The following is a 25,494-nucleotide window of genomic DNA, read 5'->3' on the forward strand; positions in this document are numbered from 1 at the left end:
TCCCCGGAGCACGGGGATTCAGGTAAGCGCTGTGTGGATTTTTCTTTAGGTCCCTGCATCGGGGTTGTCTCACGCCGAACGGGGGGGGGGGGGGTTGAAACAAAAAAAACCCCGTTTCGGCGCGGGACAACCCCTTTAAGTATGGATCCCAGCAAGATTAAAGCCATCCTGGATTGGTCCATTCCTAAAAACCTGATGGAAGTACAAAGCCTGATTGGTTCTGCGAATATCTACAGGAAGTTTATCAGGGACTTCTCAAAAGTCATCTCTCCCATCACCTCCCTCATGATGAAAGTGTGCATTTTTTCCTGGTCCCCAAAAGCACAAACTGCTTTTGAGATATTAAAGACTAAGATTTACCTCAGCACCAATACTGATCCACCCAAACTCAGAGTTGCCTTTTGTCGTGGAGATGGATGCCTCTGACTCAGCAGTGGAAGCCATTTTATCACAGCAAATGGGCGATAATATGCAACTATACCCTTGCGCATTTCTATCCTACATGTTATCTCCTGCTGAGAAAAACTATGATGTGGTGAACAAGGAGCTTCTGTCCATCAAAGTGTAGACACCTCTTGGAAGGAGATAATCATCCAGTGACAGTCCTTACTGACAATAAAAATTTAGAGTTCCTCCGCACTGCCAAGAAGTTATCTGTAGAGATGAGCGAGCACCAAAATGCTCGGGTGCTCGTTACTCGAGATGAAATTTTCGCGATGCTCGAGGGTTCGTTTCGAGTAACGAACCCCATTGAGGTCAATGGGCGACTCGAGCATTTTTGTATATCGCCGATGCTCGCTAAGGTTTTCATTTGTGAAAATCGGGGCAATTCAAGAAAGTGATGGGAACGACACAGAAACGGATAGGGCAGGCGAGGGGCTACATGTTGGGCTGCATATGAAGTTCCCAGGTCCCACTATTAAGCCACAATAGCGGCAAGAGTGGGCCCCCCCTCAACAACTTTTACATCTGAAAAGCCCTCATTAGCAATGCATACCTTAGCTAAGCACCACACTACCTCCAACAAAGCACAATCACTGCCTGCATGACACTCCGCTGCCACTTCTCCTGGGTTACATGCTGCCCAACCCCCCCCCCCTCCACGACCCAGTGTCCACAGCGCACACCAAACTGTCCCTGCGCAGCCTTCAGCTGCCCTCATGCCACGCCACCCTCATGTCTATTTATAAGTGCGTCTGCCAGAGGAAAAGCAGGCACACACTGCAGAGGGTTGGCACGGCTAGGCAGCGACCCTCTTTAAAAGGGGCGGGGTGATAGTCCACAATGCTGTACAGAAGCAATGAGAAATCCAATCCTGTGCCACCTCCATCTGGAGCTGCACACGTGGGCATAGCAATGGGGAACCTATGTGCCACACACTATTCATTCTGTCAAGGTGTCTGCATGCCCCAGTCAGACCGCGTTTTTTTGTAAATAGTCACAGGCAGGTACAACTCCGCAATGGGAATTCCGTGTGCACCCACAGCATGGGTGGCTCCCTAGAACCCACCGGCTGTACATAAATAAATCCCATTGCATTGCCCATCACAGCTGAGGTAACATCAGGTTTAATGCAGGTGGGCTTCGGCCCACACTGCATGCCCGAGTCAGACTGGGGTTCTTTAGAAGTGGACACATGCAGTTACAACTCCCTGTGGACCCACAGCATGGGTGGGTGTCAGGAAGCCACCGGCGGTACATAAATATATCCCATTGCAGTGCCCAACACAGCTGATGTAACGTCAGCTGTAATGCAGGTGGGCTAAAAATTCATTTGATTACACTGTAGGCGAGGGCCCCCAAAAATTGGTGTACCAACAGTACTAATGTACCTCAGAAAAATTGCCCATGCCCAACCAAGAGGGCAGGTGAAACCCATTAATCGCTTTGGTTAATGTGGCTTAATTGGTAACTAACTAGGCCTGGAGTCAGCCCAGTTAAAATAAAAATTGGTTGAGGTGAAAGTTTCAACGCTTTAATGAGCATTGAAACGTATAAAAATTGTTTAGAAAAATTATATGACTGAGCCTTGTGGGCCTGAGAAAAATTGCCCGTTCGGCGTGATTATGTGAGGTTTCAGGAGGAGGAGCAGGAGGAGGAGGAGGATTATTGTACACAGATTGATGAAGCAAAAAGGTCACAGTTTTGGATGGTGATAGAGAACGATGCTTCCATCCGCGGGTGCAGCCTACGTATTGTTTAGGTATCGCTGCTGTCCTCTGGTGGAGAAGAGAAGTCTGGGGAAATCCAGGCTTTGTTCATCTTGATGAGTGTAAGCCTGTCGGCACTGTCGGTTGACAGGTGGGTACGCTTATCTGTGATGATTCCCCCAGCCACACTAAACACACTCTCTGACAAGACGCTAGCCGCAGGACAAGCAAGCACCTCCAGGTGCATACAGCGCCAGTTCAGGCCACGTGTCCAGCTTCGACACCCAGTAGTTGTAGGGGGCAGAGGCGTCACGGAGGACGAACGTGCGATCAGCTACGTACTCCCTCACCATCCTTTCACAGTGCTCCCGCCAACTCAGCCTTGACTGGGGACCGGTGACACAGTCTTGCTGGGGAGCCATAAAGCTGGCAAAGGCCTTGGATAATGTTCCCCTGCCTGCGCTGTACATGCTGCCTGATCTCTGCGCCTCCCCTGCTACCTGGCCCTCGGAACTGCGCCTTCGGCCACTAGCGCTGTCGGATGGGAAGTTTACCAACAGTTTGTCCACCAGCGCCCTGTGGTATAGCATCATTCTGGAACCCCTTTCCTCTTCGGGAATGAGAGTGGAAAGGCTCTCCTTATACCGTGGGTCGAGCGGTGTGTACACCCAGTAATCCGTAGTGGCCAGAATGCGTGTAACGCGAGGGTCACGAGAAAGGCATCCTAACATGAAGTCAGCCATGTGTGCCAGGGTACCTGTACGCAACACATGGCTGTCCCCACTCGGAAGATCACTTTCAGGATCCTCCTCCTCCTCTGGCCATACACGCTGAAAGGATGACAGGCAAGCAGCATCTGTCCCCTCAGCAGTGGGCTAAGCTGTCTCTTCCCCCTCCTCCTCATGCTCCTCCCCCTCCTCCTCCTCCTCTGGCCATACACGCTGAAATGATGACAGGCAAGCAGCATCTGTCCCCTCAGCAGTGGGCCAAGCTGTCTCTTCCCCCTCCTCCTCATGCTCCTCCCCCTCCTCCTCAACGCGCTGAGATATAGACATGAGGTTGCTCTGACTATCCAGCGACATACTGTCGCCCCCCGCCCCCGTTTCCGAGTGCAAAGCGTCTGCCTTTATGCTTTGCAGGGAACTTCTCAAGAGGCATAGCAGAGGAATGGTGACGCTAATGATTGCAGCAACCCCGCTTAGCATCTGGGTAGACTCCTCAAAGTTTCCAAGGACCTGGCAGATGGCTGCCAACCAGGCCCACTCTTCTGTAAAGAATTGAGGAGGCTGACTCCCACTACGCTGCCCATGTTGGAGTTGGTATTCCACTATAGCTCTACGCTGCTCATAGAGCCTGGCCAACATGTGGAGCGTAGAGTTCCACCGTGTGGGCACGTCGCACAGCAGTCGCTGCACTGGCAGATTAAACCGATGTTGCAGGGTCCGCAGGGTGGCAGCGTCCGTCTTGGACTTGCGGAAATGTGCGCTGACCCGGCGCACCTTTCCGAGCAGGTATGACAAGTGTGGGTAGCTTTTCAGAAAGTGCTGAACCACCAAATTAAAGACTTGGGACAGGCATGGCACGTGCGTCAGTCTGCCGAGCTGCAGAGCCGCCACCAGGTTACGGCCGTTGTCACACACGACCATGCCCGGTTGGAGGCTCAGCGGCGTAAGCCAGCGGTCGGTCTGCTCTGTCAGACCCTGCAGCAGTTCGTGGGCCGTGGGCCTGTTATCTCCTAAGCTGAGTAGTTTCAGCACAGCCTGCTGACGCTTGCCCATCGCTGTGCTGCAACGCCGCATGACACCGACTGCTGGCGACGTGCTGCTGCTCACACATCTTGATTGCGAGACAGAGATTGCGTTGGAGGAGGAGGGTGGTTTAGTGGAGGAAGCATACACCGCCGCAGATACCACCACCGAGCTGGGGCACGCAATTCGGGGGGTGGGTAGGACGTGAGCGGTCCCAGGCTCTGACTCTGTCCCAGCCTCCACTAAATTCACCCAATGTGCCGTCAGAGAGATATAGTGGCCCTGCCCGCCTGTGCTTGTCCACGTCTCTGTTGTGAAGTGGGCCTTGGCAGTAAGCGCGTTGGTGAGGGCGCGTGCAATGTTGCGGGAGACGTGGTCATGCAGGGACGGCACATCGGGAAAAGTAGTGGCGACTGGGAACCGAGTAGCGCGGGGCCGCCATCATGCTTTTGAAAGCCTCCGTTTCCACAAGCCTGTAAGGCAGCATCTCCAGGCTGATCAATTTGGCAATGTGCACGGTTAACGCTTGAGTGTGCAGGTGCGTGGCGGCGTACTTGCGCTCGCGCTCAAACAGTGGCGCTAGCGACGTCTGGACGCTGCACTGAGAGACATTGCTGGATGGGGCCGAGGACAGCAGAGGTGAGGGTGTGGGTGCAGGCCAGGAGACGGTAGTGCCTGTGTCCTCGGAGGGGGGTTGGATCTCAGTGGCAGGTTGGGGCACAGGGGGAGAGGCAATGGTGCAAACCGGAGGCGGTGAATGGGCATCGTCCCACCTTGTGGGGTGCTTGGCCATCATATGCCTGCGCATGCTGGTGGTGGTGCCTCCCCAGCTGATCTTGGCGCGACAAAGGTTGCACACCACTGTTCGTCGGTCGTCAGGCGTCTCTGTGAAAAACTGCCACACCGTAGAGCACCTTGACCTCTGCAGGGTGGCATGGCGCGAGGGGCGGTTTGGGAAACAGTTGGTGGATTATTCAGTCTGGCCCTGCCTCTACCCCTGGCTAATGCACTGGCTCGGCCTGTGCCCACACCCTGACTTGGGCCTCGGTATCCTCGCCCGCGTCCACGTCCTCTAGGCCTACCCCTACCCCTCAGCATGCTGTATTACCAGTAGTGCAAAAACAGAATGCTGTAATTTAATGTGCCGCTTATTGGCCTGTGGTTGGAGGCTGACTTCGTTTACGGAACGCCAGGAAATAATTTGACGCACACCTGCTGTAACACTTAGCTGCCTGCGTATGATTTTGTTGAAGTACTACACCCAGCACACACAGACCCAGAACACTGAGCACAGTGACAGGCAGGCCAAATAGATTTTTTGCCCAATATTTTTTTGAAAAGGCCAACTGCGTATATTCAATCAATAATATATGTCTTCTGTCCCTGGAGTGTGTGACAGAACTACAGAGTGTTGCACTATTAACTGCAACAGAGCTGTGATTTCAGAGCCAGGAAATAATTTGGCGCATGCCTGCTGTAACACTTAGCTGCCTGCGTATGATTTTGTTGAAGTACTACACCCAGCACACACAGACCCAGAACACTGAGCACAGTGACAGGCAGGCCAAATAGATGTTTTGCCCAATATTTTTTAGAAAAGGCCCACTGCCTATATTCAATCAATAATATATGTCTTCTGTCCCTGCCTCCACAATTCTGTCCCTGGAGTATTACTGCAGGGCACAATGCTCTGCACAGCCGATATAGCAGAAAAAAAAAAAGTGCAACACTGCAAAAAGCAGCCTCCACAGTACTGCACACGGTTAGATGTGGCCCTAAGAAGGACCGTTGGGGTTCTTGAAGCCTACAAGCACTCCTAACACTCTCCCTGCCTAACCACCACTTCTGTCCCTGTAGTATTACTGCAGGGTACAATGCTCTGCACGGCCGATATACCAAAAAAAAAAAATTGCGCAACACTGCAAAAAAGCAGCCTCCACAGTACTGCACACGGTTAGATGTGGCCCTAAGAAGGACCGTTGGGGTTCTTGAAGCCTACACTAACTCCTAACACTCTCCCTACAGCAGCTCCAACACGATAGCACTTTCCCTCAGCTAAGTCACAACGCATCTGAGGCGAGCCGCGGGAGGGGCCGATTTTTATACTCGGGTGACACCTGATCTCGCCAGCCACTCACTGCAGGGGGTGGTATAGGGCTTGAACGTCGCAGGGGGAAGTTGTAATGCCTTCCCTGTCTTTCTATTGGCCAGAAAAGCACGCTAACGTCTCCGAGATGAAAGTGAAAGTAACCCGAACATCGCGTGGTGCTCGTTACGAGTAACGAGCATCTCGAACACGCTAATACTCGAACGAGTATCAAGCTCGGACGAGTACGTTCGCTCATCTCTAGTTATCTGTAAAACAAGCACGATGGACTTTGTTCTTCTCCAGGTTTAATTTAATTGTGTCCTACCTCCTCGGTGCCCGAAGTGGCAAGGCAGATGCATTGTCCAGGATAAGTACAGAGTCTGAAGAGAGGGCAAATACAGACGATACAATTTTGTCCTCAAAAAATTTTGGGGGCATCTTACACTCTGAAAACCACCTAACAAAGCTAAAGGGAGGATATGAAAAAGACCTGTTCTTGAGTCATCCTTCTTAGGATGTGAAGCTTTCCATTACAGAAGGGCTTTGGAGGCGAGAACACCAACTGTATGTTCCCGAGGCTGCTCGGCTCAAAGTCCTTAAACTAGTCCACAATTCCAAGCTGGCTGGTCATCGGGGGGCCACAAAGACTTCAGAACTTCTACTTTGTTCCTTCTGGTGGCCTGACTACAGGAGGGATGTGAAGAAGTATGTCATCTCTTGCGAGTTATGTGCTCGGAACAAGACACCACGAGCTCGCACTTTGGGCCTAGCTACAGCCCCTTCTAGTCCCATCCAGACTCTGGGGATCCATATACATGGATTTTATACTGGATTTGCCCCCCTCAGAAGGGATGACTACTGTCCTTGTGGTTGTGGATAGACTTACGAAGATGGCCCATTTCATCCCCATAGGAAAGATTCCCACCGCCGAGCACACAACAGAGTTAATGATCCGGGAAAAGTTCCATTTGCACGGAATTCCGGATGATGTGGTCTTTGACAGAGGGGTCCAGTTTACTACAAGGTTCTGGAGACATTTCTGCACGGGCCTGGGGGTTTCTGTAAATCTTTCCTCTGCCTTTCATCCGCAGTCTAACAGCCAGACAGAAAGAACAAATCAGACGTTGGAGCAATATCTCAGCTGCTTTATCTCCCATCTACAGTGGATTATTTATCAACAGCAGAGTTTACCTACAACAATGCTCAAAACAATTCTACCATTCTATTCCAACTATGGTACATATCCAGTCTTTATTTCAGGCCTCCCTATCAACACTCCGGTCCCAACGGTTAACCATAGACTGACGGCTATGCAGAAACAACTAAAAGAAACCTTACAAGAAGCCCAGAATACCTATAAGAAGGCGTCCGACCGTCATCGTCAAGCAGCTCCTACCTTTCAGATTGGAGAAAAGGTATGGTTATCCTCCAAGAACCTGAAGATGCACGTATCCTCTCCCAAACTGGAACAAAGATTCTTGGGAACTTTCCTAATTACAGCAAAGGTCAACCAGGTGGCATTCCGGTTGAAGCTCCCAGGCAGCCTGAGGATTCACCCCGTTTTTCATGTTTCCCTATTAAAGGCATTTTATGAGAACACTTTTGTGGGAAGACCCCAACCGCCTCCTCCTCCTGTGAAAGTTCAGGGCCAGGATGATTTCATGGTAGAGAAGATTCTACACTTCAGACTTCAGAGAGGTAAAATACAGTACCTTGTAAAGTGGCACGGGTAGGGGCCAGAAGAGAACTCCTGGAAGCCAGAGAAAAATGTGCATGCTTCAAGGCTCAAAAAAAGAGTTTCATAGGGGATACCCAGGGAAGCCAGCACCACAAAGAGGGGGGCTACTGTCAGGGCTCAAACCCAAAACCTCTTGCATTTCAGTCGAGAGCTCTCTCTGCTAGACTATCAGGACTTGGACAGTTCCATCGCTGAAACCTAGCCTTGTTTCCCAGTTACCTAGTTTCTGCCTCCAGGTCCTCACCCCGCCTTTGTTCCTAATTGCGCTTTCTTTATAAGCTCAGCCTAGCCACTCTCCTTCAGTGCATGATTATTGAGCCTGTAATCAAGTCCCACTGCTATCAGCTCCTCTGTTACTACAACTGCGACTACCTGCTAACGACCCGACTTCCACTTGACTACGATTCATGCCTCATCCTCTGTACAACAACCGTGACCACCTGCTAATGACCTGGCTTCCACATGACTACGATTCTTGCCCCATCCTCTGTACCGCAACCATGACCACTTGCTAATGACTCAGCTTCCTCTCGACAACACTTCCAGTCCAGCTTGGCTACTACACCTGGGCTCCAATCCAGCGCTGGTAAGACCTTACACTGTGTCTCCTACCAATTCTCAGTATTCTTATTTACAATGCATTTCCATCCCCTCCATACAGCACAGTTCTCAATGCAGTGACAAATGGTCACCCTATATCTGTAGTAAGGTCCACCGGCTCCTTGAGCTCCTCAAATGTCTGCATTCTTTACTTCTCTAAAAAAAATTTCAGATCCCTAAATTGCACTCCCCCATTCCCCAGTGACACCGTAGTCAGCTTGCCAGGGCCAAACTGAGAAAAAAGCAGCCCTGGCACACAGACCACCAGCAAATATACAGTATCACACCCTCCCTCCGCAATATTGCGCAAAAAAACATTGGCGCCTCATGCATACGCCAATAAATTCTACTTTACTCTGTCTCTTTTTCCATGCTCTTTTTTTCTCGTTCTCTGCCTCCACCCCCCCCCCCCCCCCCACACACACACACACACTTTCTTTGACTGTCAATTGCTTTTCGTAGTCTGTCTATTTTCCGGGCCCACTGTTCAGGAAATTTTAAAGGTCCAATTTACAAGGTGCGCTAGTTTTAGCCACTATAACAAGAAAACGTTTGGAATTAGCGCTACCTTTTGGTTCTATAACTGCCAGTGAACTGATGACAGGGTCCCTTTAATGTGTCAGACAGTGACTTACAAGGTAGCTACTGCAGCCCAGGATGCCCTGCCAGTGTGGCACACTGTGGTGATACCGGGCAATACACAGCTTTACTGGTAGGGGATGTATTCCTATATTATGTGGCACACTTATCTATGGCTGACATCCTTGGCATCAGTTCATATGTGAGGACTATGTTGTCTGCAGCCCCCCCCCCCCCTTCCCAATCTTGGGTTGAGTTGAGTGGCTGCTCATTAGTTTGCAATGAACATTTTCTACTGCTGCTGTGTGTTTTTAATATGAAGAGTTTCAATGTACTTCTTATCCGTTGGCACACACTTTATCCAATTATCATTGCTATTTTTCCGTCCACATAAAGTGTGCCAGTCCCTTGGTCCCTTGTCCACAACACAAAAGCTGCAGCCAGAATTAAAAGTACACAGAGAGGGAATACTAGACAAGTCTGAACTTGGCAGTTGCATGTTTACTGTAATGGGATCAGCTAGGGGTTGTCCCCAACATAAGATTGCTTCATAACCACTCTGTCCTTCCTGGTCGCTTCTGACCAGGACATGTGACTGTGTAGTGGCCTAAAGTTAGGGTACCACTGTGTAGGTTTGTCTACACCCTGTGGACTGTCTTTGTGTGTGTATTTACGCTGGTGCTACCATTCTTGGTGGTGGTGCGTCTGTCTCCCTAACTTAACTCTGTGTGGCATGATTTGGTTGGTTAGAGAGGTTGGGGGATGGAGTTAAGGAGAGGAAGAAGTAGCAGTGTGCGGCAATGTAGTTGGTGGGGAGGATGTTTGACCAGGAGGCTGAAGCAGAGCCTCGGGCCTATCTCATTCTCTCCATGGGATACATCCCCTCAGGGAACTGAAGCTCAGAGATCGGATCCTGTTTAAGGATTCGGCGGTTCTAGTCACACATCCCTCTACTTAACTACCGAGTTGAGGGACAGGACCTACTTCTCTATGTCGGATCAGAGGACAAGTCAGGCGTAAGCGACTTCTCCGCTAAATGCCGCTAGAACAGTGAGAGAAGGAACGTAGCAAGTGGTGAAAGATCGTTAAGTGTTTCTCCATCTGTGTCAGGAGCTCTCTCCCAAGAGTTTGTCCATCAGATAACTAAGACTGATGACGTCTTTAGGTCGGGAAAAGAGTGACTTATAGATGCAAGTGTGTGGGAAAATAGAAAAGAAAAAATGTGCCAAAAGTATGCACACTCCACATAGTCCCGCAGCACTCAATTTATACACAATTTTCAGCAGAGGTATACCTTTAGATTATTGCAGAGCCACAACCCAGGGACCATGGACCTCCAGTCCCCTCTCTCACGTATCCAGTCTATCGCAAAGAGTGGCAGCATCAAAGGTGTTTAATAAAAAAATGTTTCCTTTATTGCTCCATGTAAAAAGGCAACGTTTTAACTAATACCGTCTTTATCAAGCTTGAATACAGAAGGCGTGGCTTTGTATGAAGGGGACGTGACCTTCACAAAAATATTCCACCGTGTGCTATTCGCGCAGCTACAGCTGTCCCTATTTTCATTGTTCAGAAGTTAGGAGGTATATGTACATACACTGCAAACATTATACACATTTTGTCACCCTTTTCTTTAGATATCACATGATATTATCTTGGCAATTCCTTTCCCTTGTAGCCCCTTACCAGCAGGCACTGCCCAGTATCCTACAGTCTGCTGACTACTCTGGGTAAGGACTTTTTCTGCACAGCTGACGCTCTTGCTTGAGGACCTGAAGATAGAGTCATGTGACGAAATCATGTAACCAAATTCCAAAAGGTCCTTAAACTCTGGTACATTTTTTATGTTAGGGATTGTGGTTTTCATCCATTTTTTTACTGCAATTTGTAGTAAAAAATCATGGGAAAACTGCAGTACACAAACCAGAGATTGGAGTTGCAGGAAGATCATTTGCATATTCCCTGTGCACTCTGGGAACAGCAAAGAATCACTGTAAGCAGAATGATTGCTGGGATTAGCTGGGCCTAGCTGCTCGGAGGACATCGTCAAACCAGAGATTGGAGCTGTAGAAAAACGGCGCGCAAAATTGAACACTTAGTAGTATTTTACAGTATATATATCTTCACTACAATTCTTGATTTTTAGTAGTTAGAAGTGGACATCAACTGACAACATGAAAAAGGAGAGGAGCCATTTAGTGAGCTACAACGTATGCTATATGTTTACAGACCTACCAGAGGAAAAGCTAAATTTCACATGCCAGAAATGCTAGCTTGTGTCTCTAATGGGGGAAAAGATGCGTAGTCTTCAGGAGAGAATAGCTACATTGAACATATTAAGGAGGATGAGGATTTTGTTGACAGAGTAGAGGAAAGTCCTCAAAATGTTGAAGGAAAAGAAATGTCCAGTGTACCTGCAGACGCCGAGGAATGGAAGCATATGACCCAAAGAAGCAGGAGGATCAGGAGTCAGCCAGCACCCATACTACTCGGGAACCGCTATGAGGTTCTCATGCAGGAGGACCTGGAACTGGTTCCTGAGCAGAAGGAGAAAGAGATACAGCAAGAAATGACTCTCCCCACAAAGAATAGAGCAGAGGAGAAAGGTACAGTAAGAAATTGCTCTACCTACAAAGAACTTTGTAGTAAGCACACATAGTCCTCTTGAATGGAGAAAAAGAAGTGCTGTTGTGAAGAAGAAAAGGTGGTAGTTCTGTAGAAACTGTTTGAGTAAAAATGCAAGGAGAAAACAACATAAAGGACACTATTGTAGGCAATTACTATAGGCCACCTGCACAAGCAAAAGATATGGATGAACCTTTTCTACATCAGATGGGCAAGCTCTCAAAAAAACATGACATAGTGATTATGGGAGATTTTAACTATCCAGATATTTGTTAGGAATCTCTCTCAGGTAAAAGTAATCGATCCAACAAATTCTTATCCGCTCTTGCTGACAGCTTTATCTTCCAAAAGGTCAAAGAGAAAACAAGAGGGTCTGCTATCTTGAACCTAATTCTTACCAATAGGTAGAAAATGGCTGAGGAAGTAAGAGTGAGTGGAACCTTAGGAGGCAGGGATTATGCTATCCTTGAATTTTGGATAAAAAGGGGAGGAAGACCTGAGAAAATTCAGACCTCATGTTTGGATTTCAGAAAGGCAGATTTCAATGAACTGAGAAAGACGATAGGAAGAATCCAATGGCTTTATGCTCTTAAAAACAGAAATGTCCAAGAAGGTTGAGAAATATTGCGAAATGAGATTCTCAAAGCACAATCGTTAACAATCTCTAAAAGAAAGAAGAATGGGAAGCATTTAAAGAGACCAGGATGGATGAACACAGAAATCGCACACATGTTAAAAAGGAAGAAAAATATGTTTATCAAATAGAAAGAGGGAGGAATATCTAAAGATAATGCGGTCTGCAGAAAAGCTAAAGCGAATAATGAATTGAGGCTTGCAACAGAGGCCAAAAGCAATAAAAAGGATTTTGGGGGTATGTTAAAAGCAAAAGAAAAGAAGCAAATAGGTAGCCAGGTCTTGACAAAAACCGCATAGGTCGAAACAGCGCATATCTGATGGATACCATTGAGATACAATAAATGGTTTGAATTTTTTTCATAATACCATATGGAGTGAAATACTAGTTCCTGAGTGCCGCACACCTGTTCTTATTGTTGAAAGGCAAAAGAAAAGTCAAAGAAGCTATTGGATGCTTACAGGATGAAAATGGTGACTTGGTTAAGAGTGATGTTGAGAAGGCCGAACTTTTAAATTCCTATTTTGTATCCCTTTTTTTCTCAGAAAATAGATGGAACATCAACGGATCTTACCTGTGCTATTGGGGGAATAAAAGAATGCAGGCTATCTATAAGCAGAGAGATGGTGAGGAAACCGTTAGCTAACTTAAATGAACTCAAGTCTCAAGGTCAACATGAATTACAGTATATCCTAGGATACTAAAGGAAGCAGCAGAGGTAATTACTCAACCACTTGCCATAATCTTGGAAAATTCCTGGAGAACAGGACAAGTCCCTGAAATTTGGAAAAGGCCAAATGTTGTCCCCATCTTTAAAAAAGGGAAGAAGGTGAATCCAGGAAACTACAGGCCTGTGAGCCTGACTTCTATACCGGGAAAGATCTTTGAACAAATTATTAAACAGCATGTATGCAAGTACTTGAATAAAAATGGAGTAATTAACCAGAGACAGCATGGATTTGTAACAAACAAGTCATGCCAGACAAGTCTAATATCCTTCTATGACAGCATCACCGACTGGGTTGATCAGGAAAATGCGGTGGATATAGTTTATCTTGACCTTAGTAAAGCATTTGAAAAAGAATCTCATACTTTACTTATTAAAAAAATGACCAAATATGAGATTGACAAGGCAACTGTTAGGTGGATTCACAACTGTCTGAGTGATCGTACTCAAAGAGTGAAAAATACTTGGGTATACTAATAGAACATAGACTGAACATGAGTCAACAATGTGATGCAGCAGCCAAAAAGGCAAACACAATTCTGGGATGTATTAAGAGAAGCATAGTCTAGATCACGTGAGGTAATTATTCCCCTCTACTCTTCCTTTAAAAAAGACATAGACAAACTGGAACAAGTTCAGAGAAGAGTTACCAAGATGGTGAGTGGTCTGCAAATTATGTCCTATGAGGAATGGTTAAAGGACCTGGGAATGTCTAGCTTGCAAAAAAGAAGGCTGAGAGGAGACTTAATAGCGGTCTACAAATATCTGAAGGGTTGTCACAATGCAAAGGGATCAGCCATATTCTCATTTGCACAAGGAAAGAGTAGAGGCAATGAGATGAATCTGAAAGAGAGGAGACACAAATTACATATAAAAAAAAACTTTCTGACAGTGAGAGTGATCAATGAGTGGAACAGGTTACCACGGGAGGTGGGGAGTTCTCCTTCAATGGAAGTGTTCAAACAAAGGCTGGACAAATATCTGCCTGGGATGATTTAGTAAATCCTGCACTGAGCAGGGGGTTGGACCCGATGACCCTGGAGTTCCCTTTCAAACTCTACCATTCTATTATTCTATGATCTTTTGTGCATACACAAAATACGAACTATCATTATTCCAGTCACTTGTGTAAGCTTCCATCTAGGCCGTTTTTTTGACCTGCTGGGTGACAACCCCAACTGCAGCAGCGGCCCTAGTGTGGGCTTCATCCACCATTAGCAGCAAATCCTTCCAGGGCAGGGGAGCAGGAGCCATCATTCTCCCCCCATGTCTCCTTTATACCAGATTTATCCCCCTCTCTGCTAGGGATGTGTGTGTTTGGCGGCTGCCCCATAGCTTTCTAAAGGTAGAGGCGACTGGTCACGATTAATTCTACTTTTAAAGATGCAAAACTTCTTCACAAAGCATGTATTGCAACAACTTATTGTCAAGGAGAAATCAAGTTCACTTAGAGTCAAATTAGACACCAGCCACATTTACTTCCTCTACTCCAGGTAGACAATGACATCCCTACTCGAGTGCCCACCAAAGAATGTGATATACAAAGCTTGGTTCTGCTTCATTACAACCATGTCATTTCACTTTTCATTCCATTGTATAAACTTTGTAAACAAAAAGCCATTGCAAGCTTTGTTCTTAGTATACAGCAGCTGCCAACTGAAAACCCACACATCACTTTATTTAATGAAGGCCTATGTGGACAATGCTACCAGGAAGTCGAGATACCTTATAAATTCCCCCCTTCACTGTGTAGTCTCTAATGGCATCATGGAGCGGAGGGTGGTGTGTCTTCTACTGCTGTCCGGTCTCATTGGGTCCTACGCCCAAACACCGTGAGTAGTTTTTGATTATTACTAGAGATGAGCGAACATACTCGGTAAGGCCGATTTCGCAATCGAGAACCGCGATTTTCGAGTACTTCACTACTCGGGTGAAAAGTACTCGGGGGCGCTGTGGGTGAGCAGGGGGTTGCAAAGGGGAGTGGGGGGGAGAGGGAGAGAGAGAGAGAGCTCCCACCTGTTCCGCTCTGCTACCCCCCGCTCCACCACACCACGCCCCGCCCCACAGCGCCCTCGAGTACTTTTCACCCGAGTAGTAAAGTACTCGAAAATCTCGGTGCTCGATTGCGAAAATCGGCCTTACTGAGTACGTTCGCTCATCTCTAATTATTACGTGTCAACTGAACATCTTATCAATACTCAAATCTCCAGAAAGAGAAGAACAAAAAGATTTCCGATAACCTTCTGAAATGGATAAGAAAGAAAGATTAAAGTTTCAGTAACGTGTCATCCCTAAAGAACCGACCGCAGTCCTCTAAGTATCAAGACTATTTTGGCATTAAGGACCATGGGGATTTTTTCTTTTTGTGTCAGCACATGCAGAGAGCTATATATTTTTTTTTATTCCATTGAGGTAGCCATATGAGGCTTGTTTTTAGCAAACAAAGTTGTGATTTTTCAATAGCACTAACAGTACATATAGCATGTTAATCAACTTTTTTCTACTTTTCTGGCGGGCAGGCAAAGAAAGATAAGAGCAATTCTGCCATTGCTTTTTGTATTTAGCGGTAAAAAGAACTTGTTGATTAACTTTACTAACTTTTTTAGGTAGGGGGGTGTATAAATAACAGCGATGGCCTCCACTGCTGGGCAATTCACCATGCAACGTAACAAGCAAATTATTGTACTTTTATTCTATGGATCCGTATGAATACGGTGAGACCAAGTGCAGATAGTTTCTTAATGCTTTACAACCGTTGCTCAATCATAGCGCGTCTCATGGCAAAAGATATATTTTTGTATGTTGCTGCTCACTAAGTGCAGCAACTCTTACTTTTCCATTGATAGAGTTATGTGTTGGCTTGCTTTTACTGGACAAAATGTAGTTTTGATTGGTAACCTTTTGAGATATACTTTTTTGTAATTCTTGGAGAGAAGAATAGAAACCAAACTGCACATTTTCATTCTCTACATGTAATAAGGTAACTTTATTCTAGGGGTTATCATGAATGCTTCAGTACCAAACTTTAATTTCTTTGGTAGAAAGGGATTTTTTTCTTTCACACTATGATTATCATAATTTTACCATGTTTGCCCCCACTGGAAGACCTAAAAGTACAATTTGGCATGGCTGTTACGATCGTGTGGGCAACCTAAGCACGGGAGCCCACACGATCGCACACAGAAATGGGAAGAGAGAATGGATGGGATGGAAGCACATGAGTAGTACCAGGGTCACACGGGATTCACACAGGTTTCAGGCAACTGACCCTGTTCTACACGGAGGGATGGCATGGCCCTACCTAAGCGGGGAACATTGCCCCAATAAGGGCAGCCCAGCGGTCTTCGGAACTCGGCCCTAGCTGATCCTAGGAGCCACGCCACAGAACAGGAGACATACACATGCCACATGACAAAGACAGAACAGGATACACAGCATACAAAACGCAATCACTAGCAACAGATAAGCTGAATATAAATACAAGGTATTAGTTGACATGTTGTACAAGATTTTGGAAGCTAGCAAGCCACTTCACGGCTCCTGGTTATACCGCTAGTCCCTACACTAACCAGGAGTCCAACAGAACCGGACAGCGTTCACACAGAAGGCTGCAACAGGACAGGACACAGATAGCAGGTCACGCAGCAGACTGACAAGAAACTGACAGAATTTAAACGTACAAACGGACATGAACCAGCAAGACAGAAATCACTAGCAAAGCTTGCAACAGAACAGAGCACTGGACACACAGCCAGCTGCATCAGGAACAGGACAGAGTACAGGGCACACAGCAAGACAGACTCCACTCAGAGATCACATGCACACAGATGAAACTCACAGCAAGTCTATGTGTCCTCATACCGGGGGGAATAGACAGTCAGCTACACAAGCTGACATAAGGGAGTGTCCAGTTACACCAACTGACACCCAGAGTAAGACATAAGACCTTTGGAGGCTGCACCTGTACAGGAGGAAGGGAAAGGGGGCTGCATATACTGCAGACTAGGACTACAGGTGTCCAAACAATCTTGGGGAAGCAGAGAGACAATAGACCTACTTGCAAACACAGATCAGAGTGGGAACAAGCTGAACATGACTGATAACAAGTTACAGGACACAGAAGTAACATGAGTGCTCACCCTAACATCCAGCCAGACTGACCAGGAGCTGGATTTATATGTGAACACAAATCCAGGAGATTGGCTAGCAGGAAGTACCACACCCAGCCAGCTCAATTAACCCTCAACCACCTGACTGTGCTGTTAGGAGTACATAGTACAACAAATCCCAGCAGCACACGTAACAATAGCCTTATAGGTAGTTGCCTCTGCCAGACCTATGATCAAGCCTTCTACTGCCACGGAAAACAATTAGCATCCTATATTTGTGTTGTGGGTGCCATTGGAGCGATAGGAGCCTCCTTCCTTTCCAAGCCCTATAGCATCTAATAGGTAAAGTGGCCGGGATTAGAGGTTTCTCAGAAATAATAGAGGAAGCCCGGTAGTCAGTCACCACGAGCTCACTGTTGTTCCATGGCTACAGCGTTTGCAATCCTATGACAAACATGGAGTCTTTAGACAAGGCATTCCATGACGTACATGGGCGGTATGTCACAGTGTATAAAGAGGTTAAAGGGGTTTTTACAAGATTTTAAAAAAACGTGACTGCAGTATGTCGTATTCATACTCCGCTTTTGCTCCTATTTAGGTTTCTGTCTGAATCCTGTTTATGTAGATTCACATGGAACCTTGAGATAAATTGTGGTGTGTGGTTGCAGTCTATGGAAATGTCTACCTTCGGGCTCCCACACACTTACATTTATTTTAACGCTGCATATTTTTAACGAACTGTCAATGGGACTTTCTAATGTTAAAATCGTATCTCGCAAAACAAAAAAATAAAAATTTGCAAAGCACAAACTTGTGATGTGGGGGAGCCCTTAGACTACAAATTTAGGGTTACATGTTGGTTGGAACCGAAAAGGAGGGGTCCCCAACTGAATTCTGATCTGGCAACCATGCGTTCTTACATTTTTTCCAAAAAGTTGACTAAACTTAAAGGGGTTCTGACATTAAAAAAAAAAAATTGTACTCACCTTGCCTGGCTAGGACCGATCACCAGGCATGTCACCTCCAGCCGCCATCTTTTTCTGTGGCTTGTAGAAGCAGAGCAGGAGCGGTCATTTTGACCGAAAAGGAGGGGTCCCCAACTGAATTCTGATCTGGCAACCATGCGTTCTTACATTTTTTCCAAAAAGTTGACTAAACTTAAAGGGGTTCTGACATTAAAAAAAAAAAATTGTACTCACCTTGCCTGGCTAGGACCGATCACCAGGCATGTCACCTCCAGCCGCCATCTTTTTCTGTGGCTTGTAGAAGCAGAGCAGGAGCGGTCAAAATGACCGCTCCTGCTCTGCTCCATCCGTCAGTCACTTCCGAGGTGAATGGACGGGCCGCCCACAGCAAGCACGTCACAAGCAGTGCTTGCTGTGGGCAGCCCGTCCGTTCTCGCTGAACTCCGAGATTCTGCGCGTGCGCAGTGGAGACGCGGCCCGTCCTGACTCCTGTCAGAGGGCACCACTCTTCTGCGCATGCGCACGATCCCGGAGCGGTTGCGCTTGTGGAGGAAGAAGAGGAAGAGCAGCGCTTGCCGGGAGATGACCCCCCCGATGTCAACAACAACAGGAGAAAAGGTAAGTATGAGGTTTTTATGTTTTAGCAGCCATTAAATTGTGGGTTCCCTGTGTCCATTAGGCAGACCAGGGAACAATGGCTGGTAAAGCATAAAAACATTATTCATGTCAGAACCCCTTTAAACCAATTGCTAGCACGACTATCGCTAAAATATCTTAATAAAAGTATAATGGCATCAATCTACAGTGAGCAGAAGAAATTGTGGAGAGACTCACACCAAATTTATAAAAAGTCACAATCTCCCTAATTTTATATGTGAAAATAAGTTTTCTAGAGACCCCTCCAGGTCTTATTTTTAGTGTTTCCTTTCGGCACAGCAGCTTACATTTTTGTCTCCTCTGAACAGATGCACTTTGATTACTCCTGGCATCCTACGTGCCGACACTAAGGAAACCATCGTACTGGATGGACACAATACTGGATTTGAGGCCGAAATCAGAATCCAGGATTTTCCACAGAAGAAACTATTGTTTGCTCAAGGCAAGATCTCTGTCAACAGTAACAATGATTTCTTGGGAACCACATCAATAGAGGTAAGTCATCCACATGTAGCAAACTTGTAGGATTCACTTTTAGCTGGTGGTGCTTACGAAAAACATGATCCCTGTATACGTCCTACATTACTGGAAGACTTCCACCTCTGACATCTTCACGTATTGGGAGAATTTTAGCTCCTCTGACGTTCATTCAGCAAGCAAAGGCCGCTGGCTCTATTTGTAACTCACATGTTCAGTCACCACTCCACTCATTTCCTGAATGCAGCTATTAATCACCTTGACTTGCAGAATAGGAGATCCCAATTCTTCTGGTAGGTAGGAGTTGGACTCAGAGACTCATATACAAGTCTAAAGTAGGAGTACCCCATTAGTGCAACCCACTAGTCCTAGGACAAAATTGGTTGCCCTGGTCCACAGGGCCCCGCTTTAATGATCCAAGATAAGCATTGCTTCTTTTACTACTTAATGCTCAGGCACACCATCAGTTAACAGCCATTGTATTCTGTTTTCTGACTGGTCAGGGCTGTTCAAGTGATTGGGTAGTCTAAGCAGCGAGGCTGTCCTCTAGGATCAGTGCAGCATGGCCCCAGAAACTGGCAGATCGGCGACTGTATGGTAATTAAGAAGGGCACAAGGTAATATATAGTAACAAAATTTTGCCCTGGAACCAGAGGGTCACTTTAAGGCTGTACACATGGTCATATTACATCTCGAGCCATGACTGGAGCAGGATTGGATCCCGTCATGTTAAACCATACTATTTCCATAACTACCATTAACTTCAATTAAGACAGTCACGTGTGTGGCCACCTTTGCCATGTGTCTCCTTAGAAACGTAGCCATTGTCAACAAACTTTGCCTGCAGAAAAGAGAACACTTTACTGTATTATTTGGCCATCGGTACTTCAAATGGAAGAGTCTTCTTGATTTAGTCAAGGATCTACCTATTTTTTTCCCCTTTATTTTCCAGCTTCCTTGTTTACTTAAGATTTTGGTGAAGTAGATTTTGACCACAATAAGTATTCCAAGTAATGTCAAACATCAGACGCGTCCGACACCGGGGTTCCAGATATATATTTTTTCATGATACGGCCTATCTATAAGTGGGACAAATATTAACTGTATGCTCAAGATGTAGAGCACATTAGCCCCACAAGTGTGGATACAAGTCTTCCTATTCCGATGGATGATATGTACATAGATGATAGAACTGTAGACGGGTGATTGTAGAAATGTGTATTCTAGTGTGTCTGGTATGTAGAGTAGTCGCATCGGTGGGGGATGCCGATCAGCAGCGAGTTGATGAGGGCAACGGTGAGCGTTTTTAGCGTACCCATGGTGGGAAAAGGGCAGATTCTTGTGATGTTCTTGTGGTGCAGCTGACATGTTTGGGCCAGAGATTGGATATACCGGGTAAAGGAGAGACCGGAGTCAAATATAACCCCAAGGCAGGGGGCATGCTATCTGGGAGTTATGGTGGTGCAAGAAGTAGACAAGTGTCTGATCGATGGGGGTCCGACTGCTTGGATCCCCACCAATCACAAGAACGGGGTTGTATGCCCTCCAACCCCCCATATGAATCGAACAGCAGCCGAGCAAACAAACTACTGTTCCATTCATCTCTATAGGACATAGTATTGTATAACCATGGTATAATTGAATGCAACTGACAACTAATAGGTGTGTAGGCAAAATTGCTATTTAGTGGCAAAGTGTGATAGACTTTCTGTTGTGGAAATATATATAGTTATTCTGTTGCTTTTGTGAATCAAGATTAAATCTCAGGATCTCCTGCATGAAGTAAAGAAAACTTATTATGTATCTGTCCAAGTGAGTTCACCACAGTGCACCACGGAGAAGGTCGTCCTTGTGTCTTTCCATAGTGGATACATCTTCATTCAAACGGACAAAACTATTTACACTCCGGGATCCAAAGGTAAAAAACATTTACCACATTCCTGTACATACCACGGCCATCAAGTAAAAGGGTCACTGACATCTTACCACACATCGTAAAGTTTTGCTTCTTTTACTTATAAAATCAAGGATTTTTTTTACCTTAGCTCCTTGAGTTGCACGCCCGGAAATTTTCCGGGACGAGCTCCACTGCCCATAGTGATAAAGCCCAGAAGATTTCCGGCCTATGTTTCACTATGGGACCTGCAGAGCACAATGCCATAATGCCACAATGCTCTGCCTGTACAGTCCCACAGAGGACTTAAAAAAAGCAGGAAGATATTACCAATCTGCCGGCAAGTTCCCGCTTCTGTTTTTAAACTCCTGCACTGCTTTGTTTACAGGTTGCCACCGAGACCATCGGATTGTCAGAAGCTGGCCGATGGTCTCTGTGGCAGGGAGAGCTGGTACTTGGCTATCAGAGGATAGCCAGGCACCAACTCTTACAGCAGAGATTGGAGAAATCCTCTGATTTCTGCTGTTTTAGCCCTTTAAATGCCACGGTCTATGCGACCGCAGCATGTAAAGGGCTGTCACCATCGGATCCCCGGAATGTGATCAGAGGGTCCTGATGGGTCTCTGTGGCTCCCGGAGGCTTGAATATAGCCTCAGGGTCTGCCAGCTGGCTATGATGCTCATAGCCTGTCTAATACCCTGCTATGCCTCAGCATAGCAGAATATTATAATGATAATTTTAAAAAAAGTATTATGCAAATCCACCTAAAGGGAAAAAAATGTTAAAAAGTTCAAGTAAAAAAAAAATAGTAAAGCGCTGATGGGCAGGAGGCTACACCAACTTCTACCTAATTTAGCCTAAAGAAAATTGCTCTCCTTTCAGCGCTTTAATTCAGTGTAGATAGTCAGTTAACTGAGTCAAGATTATTTGACCAAGGGCTCAGTTAGCTACACTAGCAAGTTCGCTGACCTGTTTGCAGATCTAGATTTAAGTGGAGGGGTATTTTTTCCTCCTATGTTTGCTGAGTCTAGACGGTCAGCAAACTGGGTCAAACATTTGACCGAAGGTCTAGTGAGTTAAACAAGTAAACCTGCTGACCTTTTTGAAGATCTAGATTCAATCTGGGGGGTATTGTCTCCCTAATCTTGATCTTTATTTTTTTCTCTGAGCGCTGAGACACTGGTCTATATAGCAGGAGAATGGTGTTATAAAATAATAAACCATCTCTACGTTACCGATATTATCAAATCGGTTAGACCAATGGTAGCTGCTAAGAGGCGGTGCATAAATATCAAATTGACACCTGCCAATTAGGAGAGCTAACATACAATCAAGATATATTAGCAACTATTCTCTTGCATTAACAACTAACTACCGAGATATATCTACTTTGATTCATATATCTGTCAAACTTTGCACACTGATGGACATATGTATTTTAAACAATTGACCACCCGGTTCTTGAAAAGTCGTGGGTCCGACTGAAATGCATTGAACCACTCGAACTACTTATTTTGAATCAATCATTAAACGTCTCGATTCAGTCAGTGATTACATCAACTCACTGAGGTCTAGAATTTTTTTGTTTCCTCAGGCTAATTACACATGAATATTAGAAAAAACTGGGACAATATCCTATAATATCTAACATATCACACTATAATATCTCAGATATATGGGAGATACAACTAGGGAGATTGGCGACGTCCTATCCCCCCATGTGTATATAGTCCCCCTAATGGGAAGTTCCTATGGCACGAGAACTGCGTAGCCATATTGGAGACGTATAAACGGAGTCTAAAATTATACTTCCTTTGTGTGGCAACACCGTGACATTCATTAGCACGTGTGTTCTGTTCATTGTTGTTTTGTTTTTATCTTACCTTTTCATCAGTTGATGAGTGTCTTGAGCCCAATATATGTGTTTTAATGTAATAGGAATAAAATATTATAGTTTTAAGGGATCTTCTGTGATTTGGGCGTTTTACAAATTAGTTCCCTCTGCCTGTGATTCTCTTTCTTAGTGGGGCAGCATCTAATGGAGCTACATGAATCCTCCTGCTCCTGGTTCTTTTGCCTCTTCCGATTCTTCTGATGTTCTGAAGCACTGCTGTCAGCCTATCAGCATCCCACAACACAATCACTTAGTTCTGCTACTATTTATTAGTTTAGTTCTGGGGCTGTATTTATGTATTGAGCTTGGTTCTAGTGATATATTTATATACAGAGCTTGCTTTTGGGACTGTATGCATGTTATGAACTTGGTTCTGGTGCTGGATCTATGCTATGAACTTGGTTCTGGTGCTGTATTTATGTTATGAGCTTGGTTCTGTTACTGTATTTCTTCCCTGATCTGTTCTGGTGTGGGTATGCTGACATATTGCTGCTGTTCTGCAGAATACAGACGGCCTAGCAGTGCAAAATATATAGTTTTTTTTTTCTTATGATGGCGGGAGATTCCACATCTAACCTATAGCTGGCACTGATTAAAGGACAAGGGATGATTACAGATCTAGGAGTCAGAAATCCATAGAGATAGCATACAGCATGTATTTCTGTGTGACCAAATTCTTAAAGTAATAGGAGGCTTTGTTTTTTATCAGTTCTCTGCCGTATTTACCCTCGGAACTACCTAATGCAACAGGCAAAACAAAGAGTAATCCTGGAGATTAGGGTAAGTCTTTTCTGTGAGCTCTCCATTACATTCGACTTGTTTCTTAATCTGTGTGACTCCTTCTTTTATTTTTTTTAATGTTTTTTTGCTTCATTCTCAGAACCCAGATGGGATGGTTACATTACAAGATCCACGGTCCCCTGATAAATTCGGCATCATCTCGAAGACCTACGAACTGTCAGAACTAGCAAAGTATGAAAAATAGTGACACAAGACTACTTTGCGCTGCAGAGATTTCCTTGATATTACAACAGGAAGCTTGAAGGATATTAGAGAGAAGCTGTCATCCATCCTGACATGAATATTTTATTAAATACCTGTATTTGCTGCTGTGAGATAATAATTCTACATCATCTTTCCTCAGGACTCTGCATTGGTCCGTTTCTCGGTTATTCCTACTGAATGTTTATGAATAAATTAACAATTAGGTGTTACCATCCAACTTCTGAAAGGGGTGTGCCCCTACATAGTCTGACACTTGCACCACTGATTGGACAGTCTCAGTGTGCTAAGACACACCTCCAACTGGTAACACCCAGATGTCAATGTATTCATAAATCTGATAATAACACAGGAATGGAACAACATAAAGCTCTAAGATAAGATGCTCTAGAATTGTTTCATGAAAAATACAAGTATTTACTAAAACAGACATGTAGAAGAACTGACGAAAGTTCCTCTTTCCAGGCAAGGAAAGGCAAAAAATAGAAAAACAAGTCCTACTTTTTCTGTGGCCTCCCCGTTTCAGCACAACAACCCCGATTGCTTTAATATCACAAGGAATCGCGGAACCTACATACCGTTTATTGTGCACACGACCAGCTACCCAATCACAAGTTTCAGCAGTAACATGCCGTTGATGGCAGAATAACTGCGGAGGCCTCTGAATTGGCATACGAGCACATCAGCCTTTTCCAGAATCAGAATAGTAGGGGATGCCTGTGCTTGAGCAGGGTGGCCACAAGAGAGGTAAGTATGCTTCATTTTTCTATATTCAATCTCTCCATGCCCATAGAATTTTTTTCAATCCCAGAAAATCCATTTATGTGATCTTATGTTCCTAAGTAATATAAACTTGTATCATGTGACCAATACATCTTCATTCTCTTACACTCCTGTGTGGCCTATAGAGATTTTTACAATTTTCAGCTAGTTTTAAGAGAAGGGAGGTCAATATCTCAGGTATGCTGCATATTTTCTGCTGGAGCATGCTTAATTAATGTGAGTTGTTTCCATATTTGGGACCTTCACCTATCACCAGGTCCATGTCCAGCATTATAGAAGCTGATGGTTGGGACAGGGAGTGAAACAACCGCAAAGTCACATTAGGGATGTAATGTACAAAACGGTTGTCCAAACTACATTTGCACTAACGTGTGGGAGGAATTGGAGATACTGGGTCTTTATTTATGCTACTCTGTCAAATGCTCAAGTCCACAGTGCAGTATAAAATGTTAGGATGAGGGTTGATCAACAATCTCGATCCACAGCGGGTTTCAAAGATGAAGAGAGGTCTACATCCAGGTCATATCCAAATACCTAAAGAACCTTAATGACAGAAGTCTATCTGCAATTAATGAAACGGGAAAGGTCAATGTCAAATTGTTTTCCCACTCTCTTTCATTCTGGGCACCTGATAAACAGTACTTTTACTATGTTTTTCCCTTTATTTTGTCACCTGAGCCTCACCAGTCTTCACTTATACATTAGATATCATTCATGCTAGAACATCTGCTGATCCGCTGCAGGCACAAATACCGAAAGGCCACTTTATTTGTAACACATTGTACCTTCTACATTTGGCCTTCAGAACAATCATTGTGGCGTC

At 45.4% G+C, this 25,494-nt stretch overlaps 1 protein-coding gene across 1 annotated transcript in view; it reads left to right on the forward strand.

Moving 5' to 3' along the window:
• Positions 1–14,657: 14,657 nt before the first annotated feature.
• The window catches only part of LOC136610275 (complement C3-like), a 133,505-nt gene continuing 122,668 nt past the window's right edge, over positions 14,658–25,494 (forward strand). Inside the window, exons 1-5 of the mRNA XM_066589507.1 lie at positions 14,658–14,722; positions 18,930–19,116; positions 20,854–21,016; positions 23,596–23,666; positions 23,767–23,858. Of these exons, the coding sequence (XP_066445604.1) occupies positions 14,658–14,722; positions 18,930–19,116; positions 20,854–21,016; positions 23,596–23,666; positions 23,767–23,858 (578 nt within the window). The remainder of the gene's footprint in view (positions 14,723–18,929; positions 19,117–20,853; positions 21,017–23,595; positions 23,667–23,766; positions 23,859–25,494) is intronic.

Source organism: Eleutherodactylus coqui, chromosome 2, assembly GCF_035609145.1.
Source record: "Eleutherodactylus coqui strain aEleCoq1 chromosome 2, aEleCoq1.hap1, whole genome shotgun sequence".
NCBI classification, from domain to species: Eukaryota; Metazoa; Chordata; class Amphibia; order Anura; family Eleutherodactylidae; genus Eleutherodactylus; species Eleutherodactylus coqui.